The 25469-nt window shown below is 47.3% G+C and overlaps 1 protein-coding gene across 3 annotated transcripts in view; it reads right to left on the bottom strand.

The window, feature by feature from the left end:
- Positions 1-25469, bottom strand: part of UPF1 (UPF1 RNA helicase and ATPase) — a 222477-nt gene that overhangs the window by 25197 nt on the left and 171811 nt on the right. For 2 of the 3 annotated variants that reach the window (XM_059160563.1, XM_059160564.1), the window contains exon 1: positions 12040-12547. The exons of the other annotated variant lie outside the window; for it this stretch is intronic. In XM_059160563.1, the coding sequence (XP_059016546.1) occupies positions 12040-12270 (231 nt within the window). In that variant the 5' untranslated portion in view covers positions 12271-12547. Of the gene's footprint in view, positions 1-12039; positions 12548-25469 lie in introns of those variants that run through there. 3 annotated transcript variants of the gene reach the window in all.

Here is a 25469-nt window from a genome sequence, read left to right as displayed (position 1 = left end):
TACTTTAACGTGCTTTTTTCATGTAGGCAACAACTAGGTTAAATGGAAGAAAACTAGACTTTGTTTGAAAAAAGAAAAATCAAAATCAACTTTTGAATTTTAATGCAAAGATGGTGCTGTAACATAATTACAAGCACTTCTTTGGGAATCCCTGATCTCTTTTTAAAACTGTGTACAAACCACTGTAACCACTTTTTTTTTTTTTAAGATTTTATTTATTTATTTCTCAGAGTGAGCACAGGCAGACAGAGTGGCAGGGAGAGGCAGAGGGAGAAGCAGGCTCCCCGCTGAGCAAGGAACCTGATGCAGGACTCGATCCCAGGACCCTGGGATCACGACCTGAGCCGAAAGGCAGCCGCTTAACCAACTGAGCCACCCAGGCATCCCAACTGTAACCACTTTTAAGTGCACAGCTCAGTGGCATTAAGTACATTCATATTATTCTGCAACCATCATCACCATCCTTCTCCAGCACTTTTCCATCTGCCCAATTTTCATCTGTCCCCATTAAACACCAGCTCCTCATTCCCCTCCCCTAGCCCCCAGAGCTCACCATTCTAACTTCTGTCTCTGTGAATGGGACTACCCTAGAGACACCATATAAATGTCTCATAGTTTGTCTTTTGTGACTGGCTTGTTTCAAATAGCACAATGTCCTCAACACTCATCCATGTTTTATGTAGCAGGTGTCAGAATTTCCTTTTTTAAGGCTGGGGCACCTGGGTGGCTCTGTCAGTTAAGCATCTGACTCTTGATTTCAGCTCAGGTCATGATCTTAGGGGTGTGAGATCAAGCCCCATGTCAGGCTCCGAGCTGGGTGTGCAGCCTGCTTGAGATTCTCTCTCTCTACCTTTCCATCTTCTCCCCCCACTGCTGCACATATGTGCTCTCTCTCAAAAAAAAAAATAAATTAAATAAAAATTTTTTTTTTCCTTTTTTAAGGCTGAGTAACATTTCACTAAATAGACACACATTTTGTTTATCCATTTATTCTTCAGTGGGCTCTTGGGTTTCTTCCACCTTTTGGCTGCTCTGAACATGGTATACAAAGACCAAGTCCCCACTTTCAATTTTGGGGATATGCCCAGAAGTGGGCTTGCCAGATCTTATGGTAATTCTCTGTGTAACTTTTTAAAAGAAACTGCCATAGTATTTTCCACAGAAGCTACATTATTCTCCATTCCCACCCACGGTGCACAAGGATTACAAATTTCTCCACAGCCTCTTCAATACCCATTATCATTTTTGTTTGTTCTTAAATAGCCATCCTAGTGAATGCGAGGTGATGTCTCTCAGCGGTTTTGATCTGCATTTCTCTAATAAAGAATGAAACTGAGCATCTCTTCATCTGTTTGTTGGCCACCTGTGTATCTCCTTTGGAAAAAAGAAGTCCTTTGCCCATTTTTAATCGACTGTTTGATTTTTTGAGTTGTGCTCTGAAATTCTGATAGTTGGCCATCACTTCAAAAAGTCACCTCTCTGTTTCACAACACTTCTCCTGACACATGCAGTGGAAACGCTAGTGTGAGGCCACCCGCAGGGGTCACTCCTGGTGTGACTGTGCCCAGGCACACTCACTGGTTGGTTTTCCGAAACTCTGTAGCCAAGTTATGGCACCTGGATTTTACCTTAACAGCAGTGAAGGAAGTACACATTATCACAATACAGAAGGCAGCAATTAGAAACCGACATTTGTGACCCCTTAAACCCAATAAACTGGTTTATCAAGTATTTGAGGTAACAGAGTTTTTAAGAATATTATGAAACTTGAACTTCTTTTTACTTGATCTGAAACTATTCTTTCCATAGCTCTGGTAACCTGAGCTTGGATAAATGGGTATTGACACCTTCTATGACTTAACTTTGATCAGCTTTCACCTTTCCAAAGAGAAATGTGCTACTTTTCCAATCTAATCTCAGCAGAAAAACTCCGTAAAACCTAGGATCAACAGAGGGCTAAGGTAGTCCAGTAAGGAATTAGCATGCAGGACCCCCCCTCTCTCAAGCTCAAAATGGTACTTACATTTTTAAATGGTTGGATTAAATAACTAATAATATCCTCAATTTTGCCTCTTGTCCCACAAAGTCTAGAATATTTACTATTTAGTCCTTTAAGAAAATGTTAACAGATTCCTTGTCTAAAACAACTCATAAAATTTTTTACCAGGCTGCATAAGCTTTTACATATAAATAAATGCCCTTGGTGATATCTGAATACTTACCTCCCTGAAATAACAGAATTAGTACCTAGAGTAATATAGAAAAGTGCACACCACCCAGGGGCCCTTTTTCAATCCACTCCTGCCCCATTTGGGCCTCAGCTCCTAGTTCACCTCCCCTCCTCAGGGGGAAGCATGAACCAGCAGAGAACACATCCTGACCAGCCACGTGAGGGGGCTCCCTGTACAACACCACACCCCTTCCGATTAATAAGGGGCAGGAAATTTGGGTCTGCTCTCAGAACTCTTGGGAGACAACATGATACAGATATAAGGTCAGGTAGACTTTCCACACCTCTCTAAAGCTGGAGAGGCTGGAGAGAAGAGTCCAGATTTCCCAAGGCCCAGTAGCCCTGTAGCCTCCTGGTTGGGAAACGTGTACATGCGCCCCCCCCCTCCACACACCCACTTCCAGCTCCCACTCAGCCCCACTCCTCCCCAGCTATGATCTGGCCACAATACAAACTGACTTCTACAGCTGGCTTGTTAGTTTCTCCCTCTACTCTTTGGAAAGTTTTAAGATAAACATTAACTTCTAAAATACATTTGACCTTAAAACTATAATTAAATTAGTTAAAACAAAGCACTAGAGAGTGCCCAGCACAGAGAAGGTCCACAACCCATGCCAGGTGACATGATGGGAGGACAGAAGGGACCTTGTCCTCTGAGGTTATCAACCTTGCACTTCCAGCCAGGACCCCAGTGCCTGCTAAACTGAAGGACAGGACCGTCCCCATCCCACCAAAGGCAAAGCCTGCCTCCAGGCACCACATCACTGGGAAAAGGAGTCCCTCTTCACCTCTGCTCTGCGTACTATTTGAAGTAATGAGCTGATCAAGGCCTGCAGACACTCTCTGCCAGGGACTGTTTCATACAACTGACTACAGAACTCAGACTGTGCACAGCAGAGTAATAGGAAGAGAGGTCACATCAGACCCACAGAGGAAAAGCATGTAAATTCAAAAATTACTCCTAAATGTGCTGGTAAGAACTTTTAGGCTACAGATTTTTACGCCAAAAGTACTGTACCACTCAGAAATAAATGGATCTTTCATAGTCCCTCAGTCCCAGAGTCTGCCAGTGCCACAGGGTCTTTGCACTCACTGTCCCTTGACTTCTGCATGGCTGGCTCTCAGTTCTTTGGATCTCAGTGCACAGGGCATCTCCTAGGGAGGCCTCCCCTGACCCATGTGGGGCCCCATAGCAAGTGTCCCTGCTATCACCCCAGCACCCACACCCCAGGAGGCCCTCATAGTGTAGGCTGTATCTTCACATCCAAAAGCCTAAAGGCTGGAATATAAAATAATTAATCAAGTATTCTTTTATCCCAAGGTTTAAATAAAAAATGGGAAATCACCTTTCCCTCAGCGTGGCCCAAGGTAGGGGGGCAGTGGCAGAACCCCTGAGCCTCCCCTCAGGAAAAGGCTAATAATAACAGAAGTTTTGGCCTCCCCCTAGCTTCTGAGAAAGTTTCAAAACTACAGAGAATGAACACCTCACACACCTATCACCTGGATCCACCAGTCACTCATATTTTGCCATACTTGCTTTACACACACACGTTTATCTTCCCAATGCATTTCAGAGTCACAGGCCCCAAGACAAGCACTTTCTCCACACAATCACAAGCCTCCCACTCAGGAATAATACTGATGAAACCGACAGAATACTGCTATCTAATAAGCATAGTCACAATTCCCCAATGTCCACAAGTCCTAATGTCCTTTATAGTTTTTTACATTCAAGACCTGTTATGTCTCTTTAGCCTTCAATTCATTAGTTTTAACCACACGTAATGACTGAGAGTCAACCATTTCTGACCCACAAAGATGACGTCACATGGTCCCACTTGAGAGAGTGGTCCCCAGGTTCTAGATGAAAAGGATCTTCAGGGACACCTGGGTGGCTCAGTCAGTTAAGCGTTTGCCTTCGGCTCAGGTCATCACCCAGCATGGGCGGGGGGGAGTTCCCTGCTTGGGCAGGGGGAGCCTGCTTCTCTCTCCCCCTTTGCCACCCCCCCTGCTTGTGCTCAGTCGCTGACAAATAAATAAAATCTTAAGAAAGAAAGAAGGTGGGCACCTGGGTGGCTCAGTGGGTTAAAGCCACTGCTTTCGGCCAGGTCATGTGGGATGGAGCCGCATCAGGCTCTGCTCAGCAGGGAACCTGCTTCCCTTCCTCTCTCTCTGCCTGCCTCTCTGCCTACTTGTGATCTCTGTCAAATAAATAAAATCTTTAAAAAAAAAAAAAAAAAAAAGAAAAGAAACAAAGAGGAAAGGAAAGGGAAAAGGATCTTCACTGGCCTCTCCCTTTATAGTGGACCCTTTCTCTGGTCAGCATGCTGAGTTCAGCCCTATAGCTCATTTCAATGCTCCAAGTATCCTTGACATGTCCAAAGTATCTCCAGCTCATCCTGGGCTGCCCCTGCCTGCCCAGCCCTGGGGATCACCACTCTCAAAGGAGCCCACTCCACACCTGCAGGGAGCAGCCAGGGTTTGATGGAGGTTCAGTCCAAAAACCAGGATACTTCACAGGACAATGACCCAGACTGAACCCCACCTCAGGGGTGTTAAAGGAAGAGGAAGGGGCTGCCCTGGAGAGCGGGACCAGGAGACAAGACAATCACATTAATACTGGACCTCACAAAGAACCAGACCAAGCCAAGCCATTTTCTGACTAGTGAGAATGTGACTGTGGAGTCAGGGAAACCCCATGTATTAGATGATCCCAGAAAAATTACTGTCGTGCTGTTCCTCTGACAACAGCAGTGCTGTGAGAGAAAGATGCTTTTTTTTTTTTTTTTAAATTTTTAAGATTTTATTTATTTATTTAACATAGACACAGTGAGAGAGGGAGGGGGAGTGGGAGAGGCAGAAGCAGGCTCCCTGCTGAGCAGAGAGCCCAACAGGGTGCTCAATCCCAGGACCCTGGGATCATGACCTGAGCTGAAGGCAGACACTTAACCGACTGAACCACACAGGTGCCCTGAAAGATGCCTTTCGTTTCTAGAATTGCATGCTAAATACAGTAGGTCACAGTGACTGGATATCACTAACTCATACGGCTCAACCTCAGAAGGAAGGGTGAAATGGCGAGATGGATTTGCTTTAGAAGAGAAATGGGGAGAGGCAAATCTTCACAACCGCTGAGCTGAGGAAATGGGTATCAGGGTTTGTTTTACTTATGGAGAATTCATAATCAACATTTTTACACAATACGGCTAGACAAGGTGGCCTCCTAGAATCCAGGTTAACTCCATAGAGCCAAACACTCAAAAAAAGAGTAACGGAAAACAAGCACAGCTCTGACGAAACACCTTCCAGTCTAGGATACGGAAAGCCACCTCCACAAATTCACTGTCATCCCGGCAGCTGAGCTCTGCAAAGAGCTAAGCAGAGGGGAAGGTGCCGTCCTCAGTTGTGACAAAGGGCTGCGCACAGAGCTCAACAAGCCTCCTATGTCTAGAAGCCATCCTGGCAACAGTCTGCAGGGATCCTTAGAAGCCTGGCTTGCCTCGGTAGTCCAGCTCACAAGCTGCTACCAGAATGACACATATCAATGGCACAATGACCCTTTCCCAGCCATGGGGTCCCAGGACTTAGGACCTCGGTATTTATCAGAGGTAGCAGGGTTCTGTTCTCAACAACAGCTCCTCTGGCAAGAAGAGTTCAAAGCACCCCCCTCCAAGAGGGGGACTCTGAGACCTGGAAAGGAACACCAAAGACTCAGCCAGACTCGCTGCCCTTCTGCACCTTCTAGGCTACATTCTGTTCTGGGTCCCACTGAGCAGAGCTGGGTGTCAGGACCTTTCTCTGTAGTCAGGACTACTGCCCACCACCAAAAGACCACCCTGCCACGGTGACCACCCCAACTGCCCCCCCAGCTGAGAGCCACAGCCCAGAATCTGCCCCCTCCAGCCTCTGTACGTGCTGCCCTTGGTGGGGTCTCTTGCCCTTCCTCTCAGGGCAGTGCCTCCAAAGGCTCCGCTAACCAGAAGCACCGCTCCACACCTCCCATCAGAGGAGAGCCCTGCCTCACCCTTAGGGGGGCCTGATGAAAACCACACACAGAAACTCATGTCTGCTCTAGCTATAATTCCTTCTGAGGACTCAGGGCCAACAGGGTATCCAGTATAGTGAACCCGTCCCAGGAGGAGTGGCCACTCTGGCCACCTGGCAGAGTGGTAGCTCATGCACACACACTAGCGCACATGGGCAAACATCTGAGCACCATGCCACTCTGCCTGCACTCCCCTCTGGCCTTACCCACACTCTGCTGTGTCAACCCACCATCTAAGGGCCCTTTCTCCAAGAAGTGAGGTCCCAGCACTTCCACAGCTCCATGAGGCCCCACGATTCAGCCCAAGCCCCTTGGCATGGCATCCCTGCCTGTGTCTGCACCCACTCTCCCTCTACACAAAGCCAAGTGTAGGGCCCCATGCTCACCCCTCTTCCTAGGAGGCATGCCTTCCTGAACAACTCAAGGACCACTACTTATAAAAGCTTTCCCTGTGCAGTGCAAACCACTCTCTTTTCTGGGTCCTCATGATCCCTAAGGTCAACTGCAGTCTGGCCAGCACCTGTCATCTCTAACAAAATAACTACAGATGGCAAAGGATTCACTTTGACCTCCAGCCCTCACAGAGCTCAGCAAGGCAAGGAGGTAAGAACTGCTGAGAGTGGCAAGAGCCAAGGACCATGCCAAAGAGGCTGACCTGACAGCCTGTACAGTGGGGACAAGAGTAAACATGAACAGGTATATGAGGGCACCCAGGTTCACCCTGAAAGTAGTGTGGCCAGGCTCAAGTGGAGGGCTCAGCACACAGGGCGGTGAATCTCCCCAACATGTGGCTGGGAATGGCAGAGCACAGGATCACTCCATTTCCCTACCTTAGAGCCACTGAGAATACACTACAAAGATTAACAGGAGCAAAAATGAAGGAGAAGGAAAGAAAAAGAGAAGTGAAGGAGAATCGAAGACAATGAACAACTGTGGGATGATCAAACTCCCCAAATTTACTAGGAAACACTGAGCTGCACACATACAAACAAGAGACTCTACAGTATGTGATCATGCCTCAATAAAGCTATTAGAAAGATGTCTCCTTTTTGTTGTTGTTGTTGTGGGAGCCAGAAAGAGAACGTTTTTGGTTAATACTGATATTGTAGGGATGCCTAGGTGGCTCAGTGGGTTAAGCCTCTGCCTTCAATTCATGCCATAATCCCAGGGTCCTGGGACTGAGTCCCGTATCAGGCTCTCTGCTCAGCAGGGAGCCTGCTCCCCACCCCCGCCACCTACTTGTGACCTCTCTGTCATAAACAAATAAAATCTTTAAAAAATATATTGATATTGTACTAGTGTTAATTTTGCCTTCCATCATACTGAATCTGGGTTAAGAAATTGGGGTAAATAAAGAAAGAAGTCATTTTGCTTATGTGACTGACACAGAAGCCCTTCCTCTCCCCTAATTGCCCATAGAGTTCTAACCATCTGGAAACAAACCCAGGAAATCCAATAAGGGGAAAGTGCCGGACGAACACTTGCCAGAGCTCCTGCAAGGTTATCAGCCTTTTATCTCCAATTTTCTCAAGGTGTGCTTATATCACAGCTGAACTGAGTGTTCATGAAACCTGATGGAAAAAGTCACTCAAATTTTTAACTCACCACTTTCAGGAACCCCTGGACTGTATCAAACTCATTCCTCCTCTTCATAAGCTACATGCCAGTAAGCAGAAGATGATCTGTTTACCTAGCCGGTCATGAATATGTTAGCACAGTACCTTCCACGATGAATTCTGAAGGCAGTCACAACTATGGTTCTGAAGACCAAGTAGCAACTCTTTAGCCAAGTATCTCACTGCTTAAATAGGAAAAAGAAGCCCAAGTGTATGTACTCAAGACTACAACCGATAGGGACTGGCTCAGTTCGTAGAGCGAGCAATGCTTCACCTCAGGGTCATGAGTTCAAGCCCCAAGCTGGGCACGGAGTCTACTTAGAAAAGACTACAAATAATGAGGAGCCTCTGCTGATCTGTTTACCTGCGGATGGCCGCTGAGGCTGTCTCCCATCCGGGGCTCTCACGAACCAAGCAGCTATAAACACTCAGAGCAGCTCCACGTGTGGACAACTGCCTTTGCTTCTCTGTTGGACCACAGAGGTGGGTATGAACCATTCTACCAGCAAGGTATGAAAGTTCCAAGTGGTTTTCCATCCAGCCTTTTAAAAAATTTGAGCCACTCTTATGAGTGGGTAGTGGTATCTCTGGGTGGTCTTCAAGTTTCACTGGGGTATAACTGACATACAATAAACAGCGCAGGCTTAAAGTGTACATTTTATAAACTGACATACATCAATGTATGTAAACACCCACAATCGAGATAATGAACACATCTACCACCAAGTCTCCTTATGCCCTTTGTCATCCCTTCCTCCCACCCCCCCACCACTGATCTGCTTTCTATTACTACTAGTTAGCTAGCACTTTCTAGAGCTTTTTATGAACAGAATCACAGAGTATACACTTTTTTGGTCACAATACTTTTACTCCGTGTAATTATTCTGAGATGCAGCCACATTACTGTGTGTATCAATAGTTTGTTCGTTCTTTCTTTTTCTTTCTTTCTTTTAAAGTCAGGTAGTGTTCCCAACTCAGATTTTTACTGTAATTTCCATATTTGAAAAAAACATGACAGTAGTGACCATCAAAAGGAGATATAACAACTAGACACGGCAAAAGGTTTGTAATACCAGCTATTACGCAAAGCACTTCTGAAATTACCTTTCCTGCCCTTTGAGGGGTAGGGAAATGGCCCAGGAGAGACTTAGATAAGCAAAAGAAAATGGTCCCTGTATCTTAAGACACTTGGCAGGATTATGTCATCCCAGGATCTCAAGGGCTTTAAGAAATATCAGTTTTACTTCCTAAACAAGAATACAAATGTTCCCTGAAACAAATAATACATATATTAATAAAAAAAAAAAAAAAAGAAAGAAAGAAAAGAAAAGAAAACAAGTGTTATTTGAATGGACTAAGAGCTCAGCAGGAGTCACCCAGGCCTGCCATTCTCCTACTCTGGCAGGGACACACATTCCGCCTCTAAACAAACTTTCAGGTAAAACCAACTAAGCAAAACTGGTATCAAATGTGGCTGCATGCTGGGAAATAGTCTGGCAGCTCCTGGAAGGGTCACACACAGAGGTACCACACAACCCAGCAAACTCACCTACCGCCGCACTGAAACTTGCACATGAATGTCCACGGCAGCATTACCTATAACAACTAAAGGCAGAAACAACCCAAATGTTCACCATCAGGTAAGCGGATCAACAGAATGTAGTCTGTCTGTACTATGAAATACTATTCAGTCCCAGCAAGAAATGGGAGTAGATTCGTGTTACACCACAGATGAACCTTGAAACATGTTCAGTGAAAAGAAGCCAGACACAGAAGACCACACATTATCATTTATAGCAAATGTCCACAGTAGGTAAACCCGAGACATTAAGATTAGTGCTTGCTTCGCATTGGAGAAGGCAGGACGAACAGGCTAAGAAGTGTGGGTTTCTTTTCAGGGTGATGAAAATGTCCAAAAATTGATTATGGAGATGGCTGCACACCTGTGAAGTACTAAAAGGTACTGAACTGTACACTCTAAATGGGCAATTACTCCCATGGTCTATGAATTCTATCTCAAGAAAGCTGTGAAACAAAAGGGGATGCACAGCATTTGATAAGTCACAGCCACTCACCCAGTAAGATAAAATCAAAAGGCATTCAGAATGGGTTTTTTGAGTCTTTCTGAAAGCCCCATCAGACCATTAGCTACACAGCCAACTCCTGAGGACAAATAAGGAAAATCCCAGATGTGGTAGGCAGCCAATGCCACCAACTGGCACAGGAGATACTCAACTTTTTTCCATTTTCCAATTCTATTCAGACTTTTCTGTCCCCAAATTCAGGGCCTTCTCTTGTGATTACAAATGTAATTACTCCCATTTCCCAAAGACAAGAGGTAGGCTATAGGTGAGTGGGTCATCAGAGTTAACTAAAGGTAAGGAAGGATAAAGCCTTCTAATGTCATCAGAACTCAAGTGAGCTCAACTCAACATCTACCTACAGTGGAGAGTTTTAAGGTCTTACTTTACACAGCTCAGTGTCCAGGTGCAGAAAAACAGATCATTTCAACTTAAAGAGAAGGACACACCCTGCAATTAATTGCACACAGAATGCAAGGAACAAAACTTGAAGTCAGAGCTGCTGTATTACATTAGTTACAGTTTAAAAAGAATTTCCAATAGAACAATTACCTTTCCCATTCCTGAGCTGCTATGAATCATGGCACACTGCTTCAACTGAGAGCTCTTTCTCCTCAGCCTTCTAGACAAGTTATAGACAGCGCTATCTGGTCCACCTAAACATGAGTCCAGATTTCGTGTATGTTTAAAAACAACAAAAATGAAACTCCTATACCCCCTTTTCACAGCTGTGGAAACAAGAGAGGTCTACAGAGTAAGAAACTACAGGTGTTGTTATGAGCCTCCAACAGCTCATTGATTTCTCCAGGCAAACTCTCCCGACTCTACCTTCCTCCACCATATGTAAACCAAACTGAAAAAACATACATACTTGCACACCTGTCTCCCTGATGCTCCGCCCATCAGGCATCTATTTTTAAGGAATCTGGGGTTAGAATGAGTCAAATGTTTTCTGCTTCTATTAGGGGCTAAAAGAAAATCTAAGTGGGTGGTCTACCCACGGGAGTGACTCAATCAACTAGAATGCAAGCCCTCCCAGAGTCTGAGCTCACTGTGGCTGAGATGGGGTGGCTCCCCCAGCCCTGACAGTGGGTCCTCCTGCCAAGGGACTCCTGTGACAAGGGATCCCAGCCGAAGACACCAGTCAGTTCCCTCTGCATCTTCAGGGCAGGGGCCTAGGTTCAAGAAGACTGAGCGTGATACTTCCCATAACACATACCCAAACTTAAAATACTTAAGTAGCTTTCCCTAAACATTCACATCACTGAAAACAAACTGTCCAACGTGGCAGTACCATTTATGTAAAACCCACTATCACTGCCCCACTGGAGGAAAAAACTCAAGCCTAACTTTTCCAAGGCAGGGCTGTAGAGTTACATAACAGGTCGGTTTCAGCAACAGGCAATGCAAGGAGGAAAAACAAAACGCAACCTGTCTCTCGAATAATCTCAGTAGTTACCGCGTATGAGCTTCTCCACTGGAGGAAAAAATTCCGTTTCTGCTCTGGGAGCTTCAACCCTCCCCTCTCCAGCGTCCCTGAGCCCGGGTAAATTTGAACCCGTGGCTCAACGGGCATGATTAGGGGGGTGGGGGAATCACAGGTGGGGGGTGGGGCAGGGAGGACGAATCCGTCACAAGGGGAACGGGGCAGATCACCACCCCGGGAGCCGGCATGAGCAAGGCACGAACCCAGCAGGAGGGAAACCCGGAGAGAGATCACCTCCGACCTGGCCAGGGACAGACCGAGGGCAGGTCACCTCGGACACGCCCGGAAGGGACTTCGGGCTGGTGACCTAAGACGCGGCCTGAGATAGTCTTGAGCAAATCACCCGGACCGAACCAGAGCCGGACTCTAAACAGATCTACCTGGGCCCGGCTGAAGACCGAGAACCTAGGCAGGTTACTCCGGACCCGGCTGGAATGGGGGGACCCGGGGAAGGTCAGCCCGGGCCTGAGTGGAAGACCAGGGATAGGTTACTCCGGACCCAGCCAGAGTGTGGGACCCGGGGAAAGTTCCCGGGCGCCGAGGCCCGGCCCGGGCTTCCGGCGCCGCCATGTGCAGCTCACCTGCGCGTCTAGCTGTCCGGCCGCAGCTCCCGCGCCCGCGCCAACCGGGCCGCCCGCGCCACCTCCTCCGGGGCCGCCGGGGCCACCCGGGGGCGTCTGCGTCTGGCTAGGGAGAGTGAAGTCGGTGAACTCGAACTCTGAGCCCTGTGTGTCGGCGCCAAGCAGCTCGGCTTCCTCGGTGTCCAGGAAGGTGAGCGTCTGAGAACTGGGCCCGTACGCCTCCACGCTCATGGTGCCGCCGAGTAGGGCCCTCAGACCGGCTCCCCGCCGCACTCGAGCCCGCCGCCGCGCTGAGGCCTAGGCCGCAGGCTTCGAGCTGCTGCCGCCGCCGCGCCCACGCTCCTAAACCGGACTGAAACGCCTGCCGCAGCGCGAGCCGGGACAAAAGCCACGCGTGACAAGGCGCCGCTGCCGCCGAGCCCCTCAGAGCCGCTTCTCCCCTCGGAGCCGCCCGCCGCTCGCAGCCCCCGGCAGGAACCGCCGCCGCCGCCGCCGCCGCCGCCACCGTCGTGCGCGTGCGCGAGCCCGACGCCGGCGAAGGTGCGCGTGTGCGAGCCCGACGCCGGCGCAGGCGCGCGCGCTCCTCGCGGACGCCTCCAACCGCGCCCGTACGCCCGCAGCCGAGTAGGCCGGCGGAACACCTAGCACGCACGCGCGGGGGGCGGGGCTTTTAACCGCCGTCTCGCCGGCCGCACGAGGACGTGGTCCCGCCCCAACCGCTGCTCAGTGGCGCCCGGCGGCGTGGCTGCGGTGGTTGCTTCCGTAGGGGCGGCGACTGTGCCTCGGCTTAATTGAGCACTATCTGGTTGATTTACAAAGGTGGTGTCGGAACACCCAGTTGAGGAGGCTTGGCAGGGACAATGTACCTCCATCTCTGAGAGAAGCTCCCTGCCTCAATTTCCCCATCTGTAAAATGGGGTTGCCTGGCACAGAACCAGTGCTCAGTATTTATTGCTTGAATAAAAGGAATGGGGATAGTCCTTAGTACGGAGCCTGGCTCAGGGTAATGGTGATTGCTGCTGCTTCCAACAATAATCATAATAATAATGTTAACTATTAATATAATAATTATATTAGCTATAATAACATGACATATTGTAATTATTAATTATAACTACATAACTTTTAATCTTACTATTCAGAGGCAGTATATAACAAAGTGATTGGGAGCACCTGTGCGGTGAAATTCAGACCTGGACACTTGCCAGCTGTGTGACTTTGTACACGTGACTTGTCCTCTCTGGCCTAGAATTTCCTTTAAGGAAATACTGTCCATTAAGATGGGATGAAGGGGGCATCTGGGTGGCTCAGTCGGTTAGGCCGTATGATTTCCACCCCAGGTCCTGATCCCTGGGACCTGGGATCCAGCCCAGTCTCCGGCTCTCTATTCAGTGGGGAGTCTGCTTCTCCCTCTCCATCTGCCATTCCTGGCTCCTGGTGTTCTTTCCCACTCACTCACTCTCTCAAATGGGTAAAATCTTTAAAAAAAAAAAAAAAAAAAAAAGTGGGATGAAGAGGGGCACCTGACTGGCTCAGTGAATGTCGCTTGTCACTCCATCTCCAGACTGTGAGTTCGAGCCCCATGTTGGGTGTAGAGATTGCTTAAAAATAGAATCTTAAAAAAATAATATTTTTAAAAATGGGATGTAGAATACATGAATTTATTCACTACCTTAAGTATTTATAAAGGAAAATTCCACATGGACAGAGGTTGGCTTTGTTCACATCACACACAGTCTTCCCCAAGGAGAGAATAATGCCACTGCACAGTAAGTGTTCAGTAAAAGTTTGTCCAAGTTCAGCTACTGATTTATGAACTTAACTCGAGGACTCAACTTCCTTTTTTATATAGCGACTCAGAGAACCTCCCCACCTCCGCTTCCCTTTTTGTAGCAAGATTCTGGGGCCCTCTAAATGCTTGAAGTCAGTTCACAGGGCTCCTGGGTTTGCACAGCTACACTAAAATTTCCTGACCCTATTTGGTTCCTCATTTTCCAATATTCCTGTCACTACATGATAAGCGGTTCCTTTTTCTTTCTTTACATCTTCTTCTGGCCTCTTACCATGCATTAAAATGTGGTAATATAGTAATTGAATAATTAGGTCCCCAGGAAGTCACAGTTTAAGAAGAAATTCCAACAAACCAATGGATGGTTTCAATAAAACACAAAGCCCTCTTTGGAAAATATTCAATTAGATTGATAGAAGCATTTAAACCCCACCTACTAACACCTATCAGTTTAAATGCCTCCTCCTCCCGTCCTTTGACCTAGCAATTCCACTTCTAGGAATTTCCTCCTTAATTTCTACATACAGTCACATTTGCAAAATGAAATTTTGGATAATACACTGAAACATTATTTAACATTTAAAAAGTTGATAATGGAGAAATTGTTGGCGGGGAAGACATAGACATATAAAAAACAAATAGCAACAGGACAGCAATAAGCTCTTATCAGTAATTTCTTAAATGTAAATGGATTAAACTCTTCACATCAAAGGCAGTGATTGTCAGACGGCTTTTAAAAAAATGATCCAGGGGTGCCTGGGTGGCTCAGTGGGTTTAGCCTCTGCCTTCAGCTCAGGTCATGGTCTCAGGGTCCTGGGATCCAGCCCCGGATCGAGCCCCATGTTGGGCTCTCTGCTCTGCAGGGAGCCTGCTTCCCCTTCTCTCTCTGCCTACTTCTGATCTCTCTCTCTCTCTCAAATAAATAAATAAAATCTTTAAAAAAATGATCCAACTAGGGGTGCCTAGGTAGTTCAGTCAGTTAAGTGTTTGCCTTTGGCTTAGGTCATGATCTCAGGGTCTCTGCTTCTCCCTCTCCCTTTGCCCCTCCCCCTGCTCATGCTCTCTCTCTCAAATAAATAAAGTCTTTTTTTTTAAGATTTTATTATTTATTTATCAGAGAGAGAGAGGGAGAGAGAGCGAGCACAGGCAGACAGAATGGCAGGCAGAGGCAGAGGGAGAAGCAGGCTCCCTGCTGAGCAACAAGCCCGGTTCGGGACTCGATCCCAGGATGCTGGGATCATGACCTGAGCCGAAGGCAGCTGATTAACCAACTGAGCCACCCAGGCGTCCCAATAAGGTCTTTTAAAAAAATGGTCCAACTAGATGCTGTCTACAAGAGAGTCACTTTAGACTCAAAAACACAAATAGCTTGGGGCACCTGGGTGGCTGCCTTCAGTTCAGGTCATGATCCCGGGGTCCTGGGATCAAGTCCTGCATCAGGCTCTCTGCTCAGCAGGGAGCTTGCTTCCCCCTCTCTCTCTGCCTGTCTCTCTACCTACTTGTGATCTCTGTCTGTCAAATAAATAAATAAAATCTGAATATAAAAAAAAAAACACAAATAGCTTGAAAGTAGAGGGATAGAAAGAGATAGTCCATGCAAACAAAAACTAAAATAGAGCTGAATTGGCTATACTAATATCAGAAAAAATAAATGCAAGACAAAAATTGTTAAGACAGGGGCGCCTGGGTGGCTCAGTGGGTTAAAGCCTCTGCTTTCGGCTCAGGTCATGATTCCAGGGTCCTGGGATCGAGCCCCGCATAGGGCTCTCTGCTCGGCGGGGAGCCTGCTTCCTCCTCTCTCTCTGCCTGCCTCTCTGCCTACTTGTGATCTCTCTCTGTCGAATAAATAAAATCTTTAAAAAAAAATTGTTAAGACAAAGAACATTATATAACAATAAATGTTTCAATGTATGGGATAAATAAATAAATGGGATAAAATCTAAAGGAGAAATAAACAATTTAACGTTAATTATAGTTTACAATAGAGAAAAGAAGTCAAAAACTTACCAGAGATCGGAATGTTAGAGTGGATTGCTGTTTAAGACCACCTTTAGAGGTTCCAGAGGACACAATTTTCTCTATGACTGTGAGAGGTGAATTTGTGGGAGCAGGGGTTGGGGAGAGCCCCAGCATCCTTGAGATGAGCTCTCTTATCACTCGTCTCTGTAGGCCAGAACTTAGAGTGGCAACTGTGGCCCCTGACTTGGGGAACCTGAATGTAAAGAGAGTAATTGGACTTTGGGGTGGTAGGGACCCGGTGGTGGCCCTCAATTACCAAAGACAAGGTAGGTGTGGTTACCATAACGGATAGCAGAGTCAAAGGAGCAATCAGAAAAGTCTGACCCGGGCGCCTGGGTGGCTCAGTGGGTTAAGCCGCTGCCTTCGGCTCAGATCATGATCTCAGGGTCCTGGGATCGAGGCCCGCATCGGGCTCTCTGCTCAGCGGGGAGCCTGCTTCCCTCTCTCTCTCTCTGCCTGCCTCTCTGTCTACTTGTGATCTCTCTCTGTCGAGTAAATAAATAAAATCTTTAAAAAAAAAAAAAAAAAAAAAAAAAAAAAAAAAGAAAAGTCTGACCCACAGAATAGTGTGTGGTTTGGTCTAGTTGATCATGGTACTCTCACAGGTGAAATAGATGGGAAACTTACTAAATTCTTATTTGTTCTGTATAAGCAGAGGAACTCTAGATCCAGTGAACAAAAGTCTAACTTGAATCATAAAAACAGAGAGTCATAGCCCCTCAATCAACTTCTAGACGGACTTGAGTCAGTTCACAAACCTAAGTCCCTTGAATAAAAGGGAGGTAGGGTCACCTTGAGGAAAGACCCCAGTATACTACTGAAAATTTATACTATCAATCTTTTTCTCAGCCTCCCCCATGGGACCGATGGCCAGCCCTTTACCAGGGTTACTGTGCATTAGGGAAAAGGGAATAATCAGACTTCTCAGGGATTACTGGATGCTGGCTCTATTTATTTACTTACTTACTTATTTTAAGATTTTATTTGTCAGAGAGGGAGAGCACAAGCAGGGGGAGTGGCAGGCAGAGCAGGGAGGGGGAGAAGCAGGCTCCCCGCTGAGCAAGGAATTCCATATGGGACTTGATCCCAGGACTCTGGGATCATGACCTGAGCCGAAGGCAGATGCTTAACCAACTGAGCCACCCAGGGATCCCTGGACACTGGTTCTAAACTGACACTAATTCCAGGAGACCCAAAACATCACTATTGTCCGCCAGTCAGAGTTGGGCCTTCTGGAGGTGGGTCCAGGGGTCCCCAAACCCATCCTGTGGTTATTTCCCCAGTTCTGGAATACGGTTGGAATAAGTACACTTGGCAGAATCTTTCTATTGGTTCCCCGACCTGTGGAGTAAGGGTTATTATGGGGGGAGGGGGTATAGCAAAGGGAAAGCCACTAGAAATTCTTCCACCTAAGAAAATGGTAAACTGAAGAGACACTCTTGGAATTCCAGAGATCAGTGCTACAACCAAAGACTTAAAAGATGCAGGGGTGGGGATTCTCACTCTATTCCCATTCAACGCTTCTGTGAGGCTTGTGCAGAGGACGGATGGAGCTGGGGGCATGCTGATGGATTACTGCAAGCTCAACCAGGTGGTAACGCTAATTGCAACCACTCTACCAATGTGGCTTCACTGCTGAAGCAAATGAACACACCCCTTGGTACCTGGTGGGCAGCTCTTGGGCAGGCAAATGTCTTTTTCTCCTATCCTATCCCTAAGGCCCACCAGAAGTAGTTTGCTTCCAGCTGGCAAAGCCAGCAGCAAACCTTCCTGGTCCTATCTCAGGGCTGTACCCACTCTCCAGCCTTTATGTCACAATTCAGGTATCAGGCATCCTTCCACGAGATACCACGCGGGGCCATGACATAAGTAGCCTTATGTTGATTGAGCCTAGCAAGGAAGGAGAAAATCCTCTAGGCTAATTGGCAAGACATTCACATACAGGAAGATGGGAAGTCAATCTGACAAAATTTCAGGGACCCTCTATCTCAGTGGAATGTCTTTTTTTTTTAAGATTTTATTTATTCATCTGACAGACAGAGATCACAAGTAGGCAGAGAGGAAGGCAGGGGTGGGGGGGGAAAAGCAGGCTCCCCGCTGAGCAGAGAGCCCGATGCGGGGCTCGATCCCAGGACCCTGGGATCATGACCTGAGCCGAAGGCAGAGGCTTCAACCCACTGAGCCACCGAGGCACCCCTCTAAGTGGAATTTCTAGAGACCCGGCAGTGTGGGGAAATGCCAAGATACCCCTTCTAAGGCGAAGGTTAAGTTGTTGCATCTGTCCCCTACCACAACCGAAAAGGAAGCACAATGCTTAACGGGCCCTTTGATTTTGGAGACAACAGATCCCTCATTTGGGTGTGCTCCTCTGGCTTGTTTACTAGGTGACTCAAACAACCTAGCTCAAGTTTTGCCACTTGAGCCACGAGGCCGAGCAGTTACCATGGCGCTCAAAGTGGCCGTGGCTGGATGGGGAGCTGTAAGAGAATCACAGCACAGGCCCTTAGGATTTCGGTGCAAAGCCTGGCCCTCCTCTGCAGATAAGTCCCCTCCTTTCATGAAACAGCTCTAGGCCTGCTACTGGGCCTTAGTGATGACTGAATACTACACCACGAGCCACGAAGTTACCACGTGAACCAAGCTACCCACCATGAAGACGATATCGTCTGACACGGCAACCCAGAAAGGTGGATAGGTTTCACAGTAGCCCTCTACCATCAAAGGGACGTGGTGTATATACAAGATCTGGCCCAAGCAGATCCCAGAGGCTCAGGTAAGCCACATGAAGAAGTAAGCCACATGGGGAACCCCATGGTCCCCACGTGTCCTCTGCTGCCTTCTCTCTTCTGTATCTGTGGCCTCCTGTGAAGGTCATTATGACGGGCTCACAGAGGAAGCCATCTGAGGCCGGGATTCTATAATAGGCAGTCACCCTCGGAAGGGGACAACTGCAACACTACCATCCCTCTGGGGACATCCCAGAAGGGCAAGGGTGAAGGGAAGTGCTCCCAGCCAGCGGCGTTTCAAGCAATGCACTTAGTTGTTCATTTGCTTGGAAGGAGAAATGGCCAAACAGGGAACTTTATACTGATTTATGGGCTGTTGCGGATGGTTTGTTTGGACAGTCAGAGAATTGGAAGGAAGGCGATTGGAAAATTCATGACAAAGAAATCTGGGAAAGCGGTATGTGCATGGACCTCCCGGAATGGGGGTGTGTGTGTGAAGATATTTATGTCCTGAGTGAATGCTTACCAAAGAATGACCTCAGCAGAGGAGGGTTTTCAGTCAAGCGGATAGGATAATGGGTTCCATGGATTCCAGGCAGCCCCTCTCCCCAGCCACCCCTGCTATTGCCCAGTGGGCTCGTGAAACACGTGGCCATGCGGCAGGAATGGAGGTTATGCGTGCGCTCAGCAATATGGACTTCCACTCACCAAGGCTAGTCTGGCTGCAGCCATGGCTGGCTGCCGTGTAGCCGAGACCCACATTGAGCCCTCAGTATGGCCCCATTCCGGGACATCATCAGCCAGCCACCTAGTGGTAGGTTGATTAAGGTGGTTCCATTATGGGAAGGATCCACCATCATAGTGTTCCCCACAGCGTTCCTTCAGGCCAAGGAACTTGCTTCCCTGCAAAGAAAGTGTAGCAAGGGACCCATGCATATGGAATTCACTGGTTTTCCCATGTTCCCCACCGCCCTGAAGCAGCTGGTTCAGTAGAGCAGTAGAAGAGCCATAGGAAGACTCAGGTACGGGTGGCACTACACTGTAGGACTGGGGCACGTTTCTCTGGGAGGCTGCTTGGGCTCAGAATCAGCGTTCAGTATCTGGGGCTGATTTTCCCCCAACCAGGTTCAAGGATCCAGGAATCAAGGATCTAGGAACTATTACCCCCAGTGACCCACTAGTGAAGTTTCTGCTTCCTGTCCCTGTGACTTCATGTTCTCCCAGCCTAAAGGTCTTCATTCCAAAGGGAGGAATGCGTAGATCAGGAGAAACAATGATCCCACTGAACTGGAAGTTAAGAGGGTCACCTGGCCACCCCAGATTCCTCATGCCTTGAAATTAATAGGCAAGGAAGGGAGTTATTGTGCCTGGAAGGGGTGACTGATCCTGGCCACCAAGGGGAAATGGCCAGCAACTAGCAATGCAGGTAAGAAGGAGCACGTCTGCTCTGGAATATGGGAGGTCCATGAAGTTATCTCTTCGAATTACCATACCCTTAGCATGACCATTAAGGTCAATAGAAAACTGCAACGCAATTCAGCCAGGACCGCTCATGGCCCAGACACTTCAGGAATCAAGATTTGGCTCACCCCATGAAGTGAAAAACTATGACCCCTCAGGAGCTTGCTGAGGGCAACGGGAATATGGAATGGGTGGTGGGAGAAGACAGTTAAAACCAGCTATGCCCATGAGACCAGTCTCAGAGAGGAGGACTAGAATGGGCATGAGTATTTCTTCCTTCTTTCGTTACGAAGGTGTGTGGATAATGTAAATAGCAAATAGCTTTGTTTCCTTCCTTCTTTGCTCCTCTTCTCATGTGACGTGATTGATGTATTGACGTTATATCATAGCATTTAAGTGTTGTCAGTTTCACATCATAGTATTTAACCTACAGGATATCAAGGTCAAGAATAAACATCACCCACGTTCCCTTGCCTTCGTTCTGGAGAAAGGATTAGTGCATTTCTGGTTGTACTCAGAAGATTTGTGTCATGTTAGGTGAAATTATGACCTTGTTAGTGTCTTTATTTGAAGATTAAATATGATTTAGGACATGTGTATGATTGCCCAGCTGAGAAGAGGTGGGCTTATGATAGTTAATTTTCTGTGTCCACTTCATTAGGTCACAGTACCCACGTGTTTGCTCAAACATTGTTTTAGATGTCTCCATGAAGGTATTTTTTAGATGAGATGAACTTAAATCAGCAGACTTTGAGAAAAGCAGATTCGTCTCCATAGTATGGGTGGGCCTTATCCTATCAGTTGAAGGAGTTAATAGAAAAAGATTGACCTCAAGAAAAAAGGAATTTTGCCAGGAAACTGCCTTTGGACTCAAAGTGCAACCTTCCCTGAGTCTCTAGCCTGGTGGTCTACCCAGAAGATGTTGAATTGGCCAAGTTTCTATAATCATGTGAGCCAGCTGTCTGAAATAAATTCTCAATCTCCCTCCTTTCTCCCTTGTTCCTTCTCCCTCTCCTGCTTCTCCTCTCTCTCACTTTCTGTTCTGTTGGTTCTATTTTTCTGGAGAATCTTGACTTTTGTACCATGATATGGGGGAAAATATTCTTTTCAGTAAATGATGCTGGGACGACTGGATATCCACAGGTAAAAGAGAGAGAGAGAGAATTCAGAGCACCACCTCACATCATACACAAAAATTCATTCAGAATAGATCCAAGATTGAAATGGAAGAGCTAAAAACATTTAACTCTTATAAGAAAACACAGGGGCTAATCTGTGTGATCTTGAAATAGACAAAGGTTTCTTAGACATTGACAGTAAAAGCATCAGCAGCCAAAGGAAAACTAGACCACTGGACTTGATGAAAAGTGCCAATTTTTCTGTATCAAGGGACATATGAAGAAAGGGGAAAGATCATGAACAGCATGGGTTGAACCCCGAACCTCCAATGCAATGGTATTGGAGGTGGGGCCTTTGGGAGGTAGTGAGGGGTAGACAAGATCATGAGGGTGGGGCCCTTATGACAGGATTCGTGCCCTTATAAGAAGAGACACCAGAGCGTGTCGTCCCCCCTCCTGCCAGGCAAGGGCACAGCAAGAAGGTGGCCATCTATAAGCCACAAAGAGCTCTCACCAGGAACCGCATTGTCTGGCACCTTGGACTTGGACATCCAGCCCCCAGAACAGAGAGAAATGGATGTCTGGTGTTTAATCCCATCCCCTCAAAGTCTATAGGATTATAGCAGCTCAAGCAGATTAAGATAGGGCCCTTCTTGAAAATCAACGGATTGTGAATGTCAGGCTTGACTTCTTGATTCCCAATTCCATTTGTCTATGCTCATGCTAGTATCACTCCATCGTAATTACTGTGAGTGGGAGTGATTTCCAAAATCAGGAAGTATGAGTCTTCTGATTTTGTTCCTTTTTTTTTTTTTTAAGGTTGTTTTCTGGAGGAAAACTGCCTGTTTGAGTCCTTTGTCCCTTTTAAATTGTCTTTTTATTATTGCCCAGAAGGAGTTCTTTCTATCTTCTGGATACAAGTCCCTATCAGATGTATGATTCGCGAATGTTTTCTCCCAATGCGTGGGTTGTCTTTTTCAGTTTCTGGAGGGTGTTATTTGCAGAACCAAAGTTTTAAATTGTGATCAAGTCCACCTTATCTGTTTTTCCTGTTATCACCTGGTGCTTTCAGGGTCATTTCTAAGCGAATGTTGCCTAATCCAAGGTCGCAGAGATTTGTTCCTGTGTACAGTGGGGGTCCAACTTCATTTTTTTGTGTGAGGATGTCCAGATGCCCCAGGACCATTTGTCAAAAAAATTGTTCTTCTGCATTGAATTGCGTTGGCACTCTTGTCAGTGTTTTTGCCATACAGTATTTGGAATGTACTCAGGCTAAAAAATTACTCCGTCTATCTGAAATTCAAAGTTACTCCAGGCACCCTGAGTTTGTATGTGCTGAATCTGGCAGCTCTATATGGGCATCCAGCGGGTAGAGGCAATGGATGCTGCTAGAAGTCCTACAACACACAGGGCAGTCTCCTCCCCTCTCCCACCCCAGGGAAATCTGGCCCCAAACGTCGAAAGCGCTGAGGTTGAGAGACCCCTCCCATGAAACAAACACGGGGATAGCATCACCTGACAACTGTCACCATGGGAAGTCTGAGAGTAGGTGGTATTGGCCCATTTTCCAAGACCGGAGACTGAGGCTCAGAGCAGTGAAACACACTACATTGAATCCAACACTGGGAGAGAAGAGGGTGGGATTCACCTGGATACTCTTTTTTTTTTTTTTTTTAACATTTTTATTCATTTATTTGACAGAGGGAGAGAGAGCATGCGCACAAGCAAGGGGAGAGGCAGGCAGAGGGAGAGGGAGAAGCAGGCTCCCTGCTGAGCACGGAACCAATTTAGGGCTCAATCCCAGGACCCTGGGATCATGACCTGAGCCAAAGGCAGACACTTAACAGACTGATCCACCCAGGCACCCCCATAAGAGCTTTCTAAGGATATCACATGGAAAGGATGAGAAAGAAAATAATGCTAGGTCTGGCCAAATTCTCATCACTAGAGGTTCTATGACCACTTTTGTTTACTTGGTTACTAGTCATTTTTTAAAAACCTAACAAGCCGTAATTACCATTTGCCTCCTATACTAGGTCGATTGGTGGTCCTCCAATCTGGAGGTTCAAGTCCTGACCCCTAGAACCTCCAGATGTGTCCTCATTTGGGAAAAGGGTCCTTGCAAATGTACTTAAGTGAAGGACCTCAAGAGGAGATCATCCTGGTGGGCTCTGAATCCCACGCCAGGTGTCCATGTAAGAGACAGAAGAGGAGACACACACACAGGGAGAAGGCCATGTGGACACAGGGAGAAGGCTGTGTGGACACAGAGGCAGAGTTTGGAGTGATACGGCTGCAAGTCAGAGAATGCCTGGAGCCCCCCCAGGCTGTAAGAGGCCAGTAAGCACCAGACAGAGTTTTTGCTGGGAACATTGTCCCTCTGATGCCTTATTCCAGGCTCCAGAACTGTGAGAGAATAAATTCCTGGTGTGAAAGCCACCCAGTCCGTGGTGACGTGTTTCAGCAGCCCCAGCGAACTAAGACCTCTACCAAGTAGTGCTCACCTCGAACCCCCTGTTCAGCCCTTATGCTCTAATTTTTTTGTACCCCTATTTGATACTAAAGAGGCAAATAGAGGCACCTGAGTGGCTCAACCAGTTAAGCTTCTGACTTTTTTTTTTTTTTAAGATTTTTTGTATTTATTTGTCAGAGAGAGAGAGCACAAGCAGGGGAGTGACAGGCAGAGGAAGAAGCAGGCTCCTCGCTGAGCAGGAAGCCCAATGGGAGGCTCGATCCCAGGACCCCGGATTCATGACCTGAGCTGAAGGCAGACGCTCAGCTGACTGAGCCACAGAGGCGTCCCAAGTGTCTGACTCTTGATCTTAGCTCAGGTCTTGATCTGAGTCGTGAATTCAAGTCCCATATTGGGCTCCACACTGGGCATGAAGCCTGCTTAGAAAAAGAAATGCGTATACATTTTTAGTTGGATTGTGTTTCACTTTATAAAGGTGCTCATGCTAGCCTGATCTTAGGGAGCTTTACTCCTCTTCACATGGTGGTTCTATGTCTGAGCTGTGGCCGCTTTGGTGCCTGGCCCTCGGGGTGCACTTCCGGATGGCTCTCTGACCTCCTTTCGGCTAGAGGTAGATTTCAGGTTTGCCCGGCTGCGGACACCTCCAACACAGCCAGCAACTCCTCTTGGGCAAATTGCAGGGCGTGTGAATATTCCACTCCAGGAGGAAGAACCAGCTGGCTTTCACAGGGCCAGCGCCGTAACACACACCAGCAATGCGTCCCCCACCATCGGTGAGACTCTCTCTGGGGAACCCCATTCCCACCACTCTGGGTGTTGTCTCCCTTGGTCAATTTTCCCAAACAACTGGAGGCAAAGTGGTATCTCATAGAGATACCAGGTTATTCTGATGAATTTATTTATTTAAAAAAATTTTTTTTAAGATTTTATTTTATTTTATTTGACACAGAGAGAGAGAGATCACAAGCAGGCAGAGAGGCAGGCGGGGGGTGGGGGGGTGGGGAAGCAGGCTCCCTGCTGAGCAGAGAGCCCGATGCAGGACTCGATCCCAAGACCCTGAGATCATGACCTGAGCCGAAGGCAGAGGCTTTAACCCACTGAGCCACCCAGGTGACCCGAAAAATTGAATTTAAAAAAATTGAATTAAAAAAAAATTCTCATGACATAAAATGTAAGACATTGGCTAAAGTTAGGCAATTCAGCGGTATTTAGTACATTCACAATGTTGTGCAACCATCAGCTCTCTCTAGTTCCAGAACATTTTCATCACCTTAAAAGGAAACTTTCTACCTTTAATGCGACTTCCGAGCAAAACTAAGCCGCTGTCTTATGAGCATTTAATGTTTGTGTGTTTCTCCTATTTGGGAAACACCCAGAAGGTTTGTGTGCAGGAGATGGAGTTGTCCACAACTATAAAAGTAACTTATTCTTGACGTTGGGAAAGAAAAAAAAAATCGGACAAAACAGAAAAGTAGAATATAAAACCTCACACCCCAGAACACTGTGTCAACCGCTGTGAACTCCTACCTCCAGGATAACAGGAAAAAGCTGACATGAACAAGTGCTGGTGAGGATGGGGAGGGACCCGGACTCTCGTCCAGGCTGCTGGAAATGTAGAAGGGCCCAGCCGCTTGGAAGGGCAGCTTGGCAGTTTCTGCCCATGTTCATGGGAGACCTACCATGGAGCCAGGCTTTCCCCACCTTGGTGTTTCCTGGAGAGAAATGAAAGCAGGTGCCCATTGAGGGCCGGGTACAGGACTGCTCACAGCAGCTGTGTCTGTAATCGTTCCCTGCTGGAACAACCTGAGTGTCTATCATCAGGATGATGGATGAAGCCATGGATG

Source organism: Mustela lutreola, chromosome 2 (assembly GCF_030435805.1).
Source record: "Mustela lutreola isolate mMusLut2 chromosome 2, mMusLut2.pri, whole genome shotgun sequence".
NCBI lineage: Eukaryota > Metazoa > Chordata > Mammalia > Carnivora > Mustelidae > Mustela > Mustela lutreola.
The sequence above is the reverse complement of the archived record's forward strand: the minus strand, read 5'-3'. Positions and strand labels throughout refer to the sequence as shown.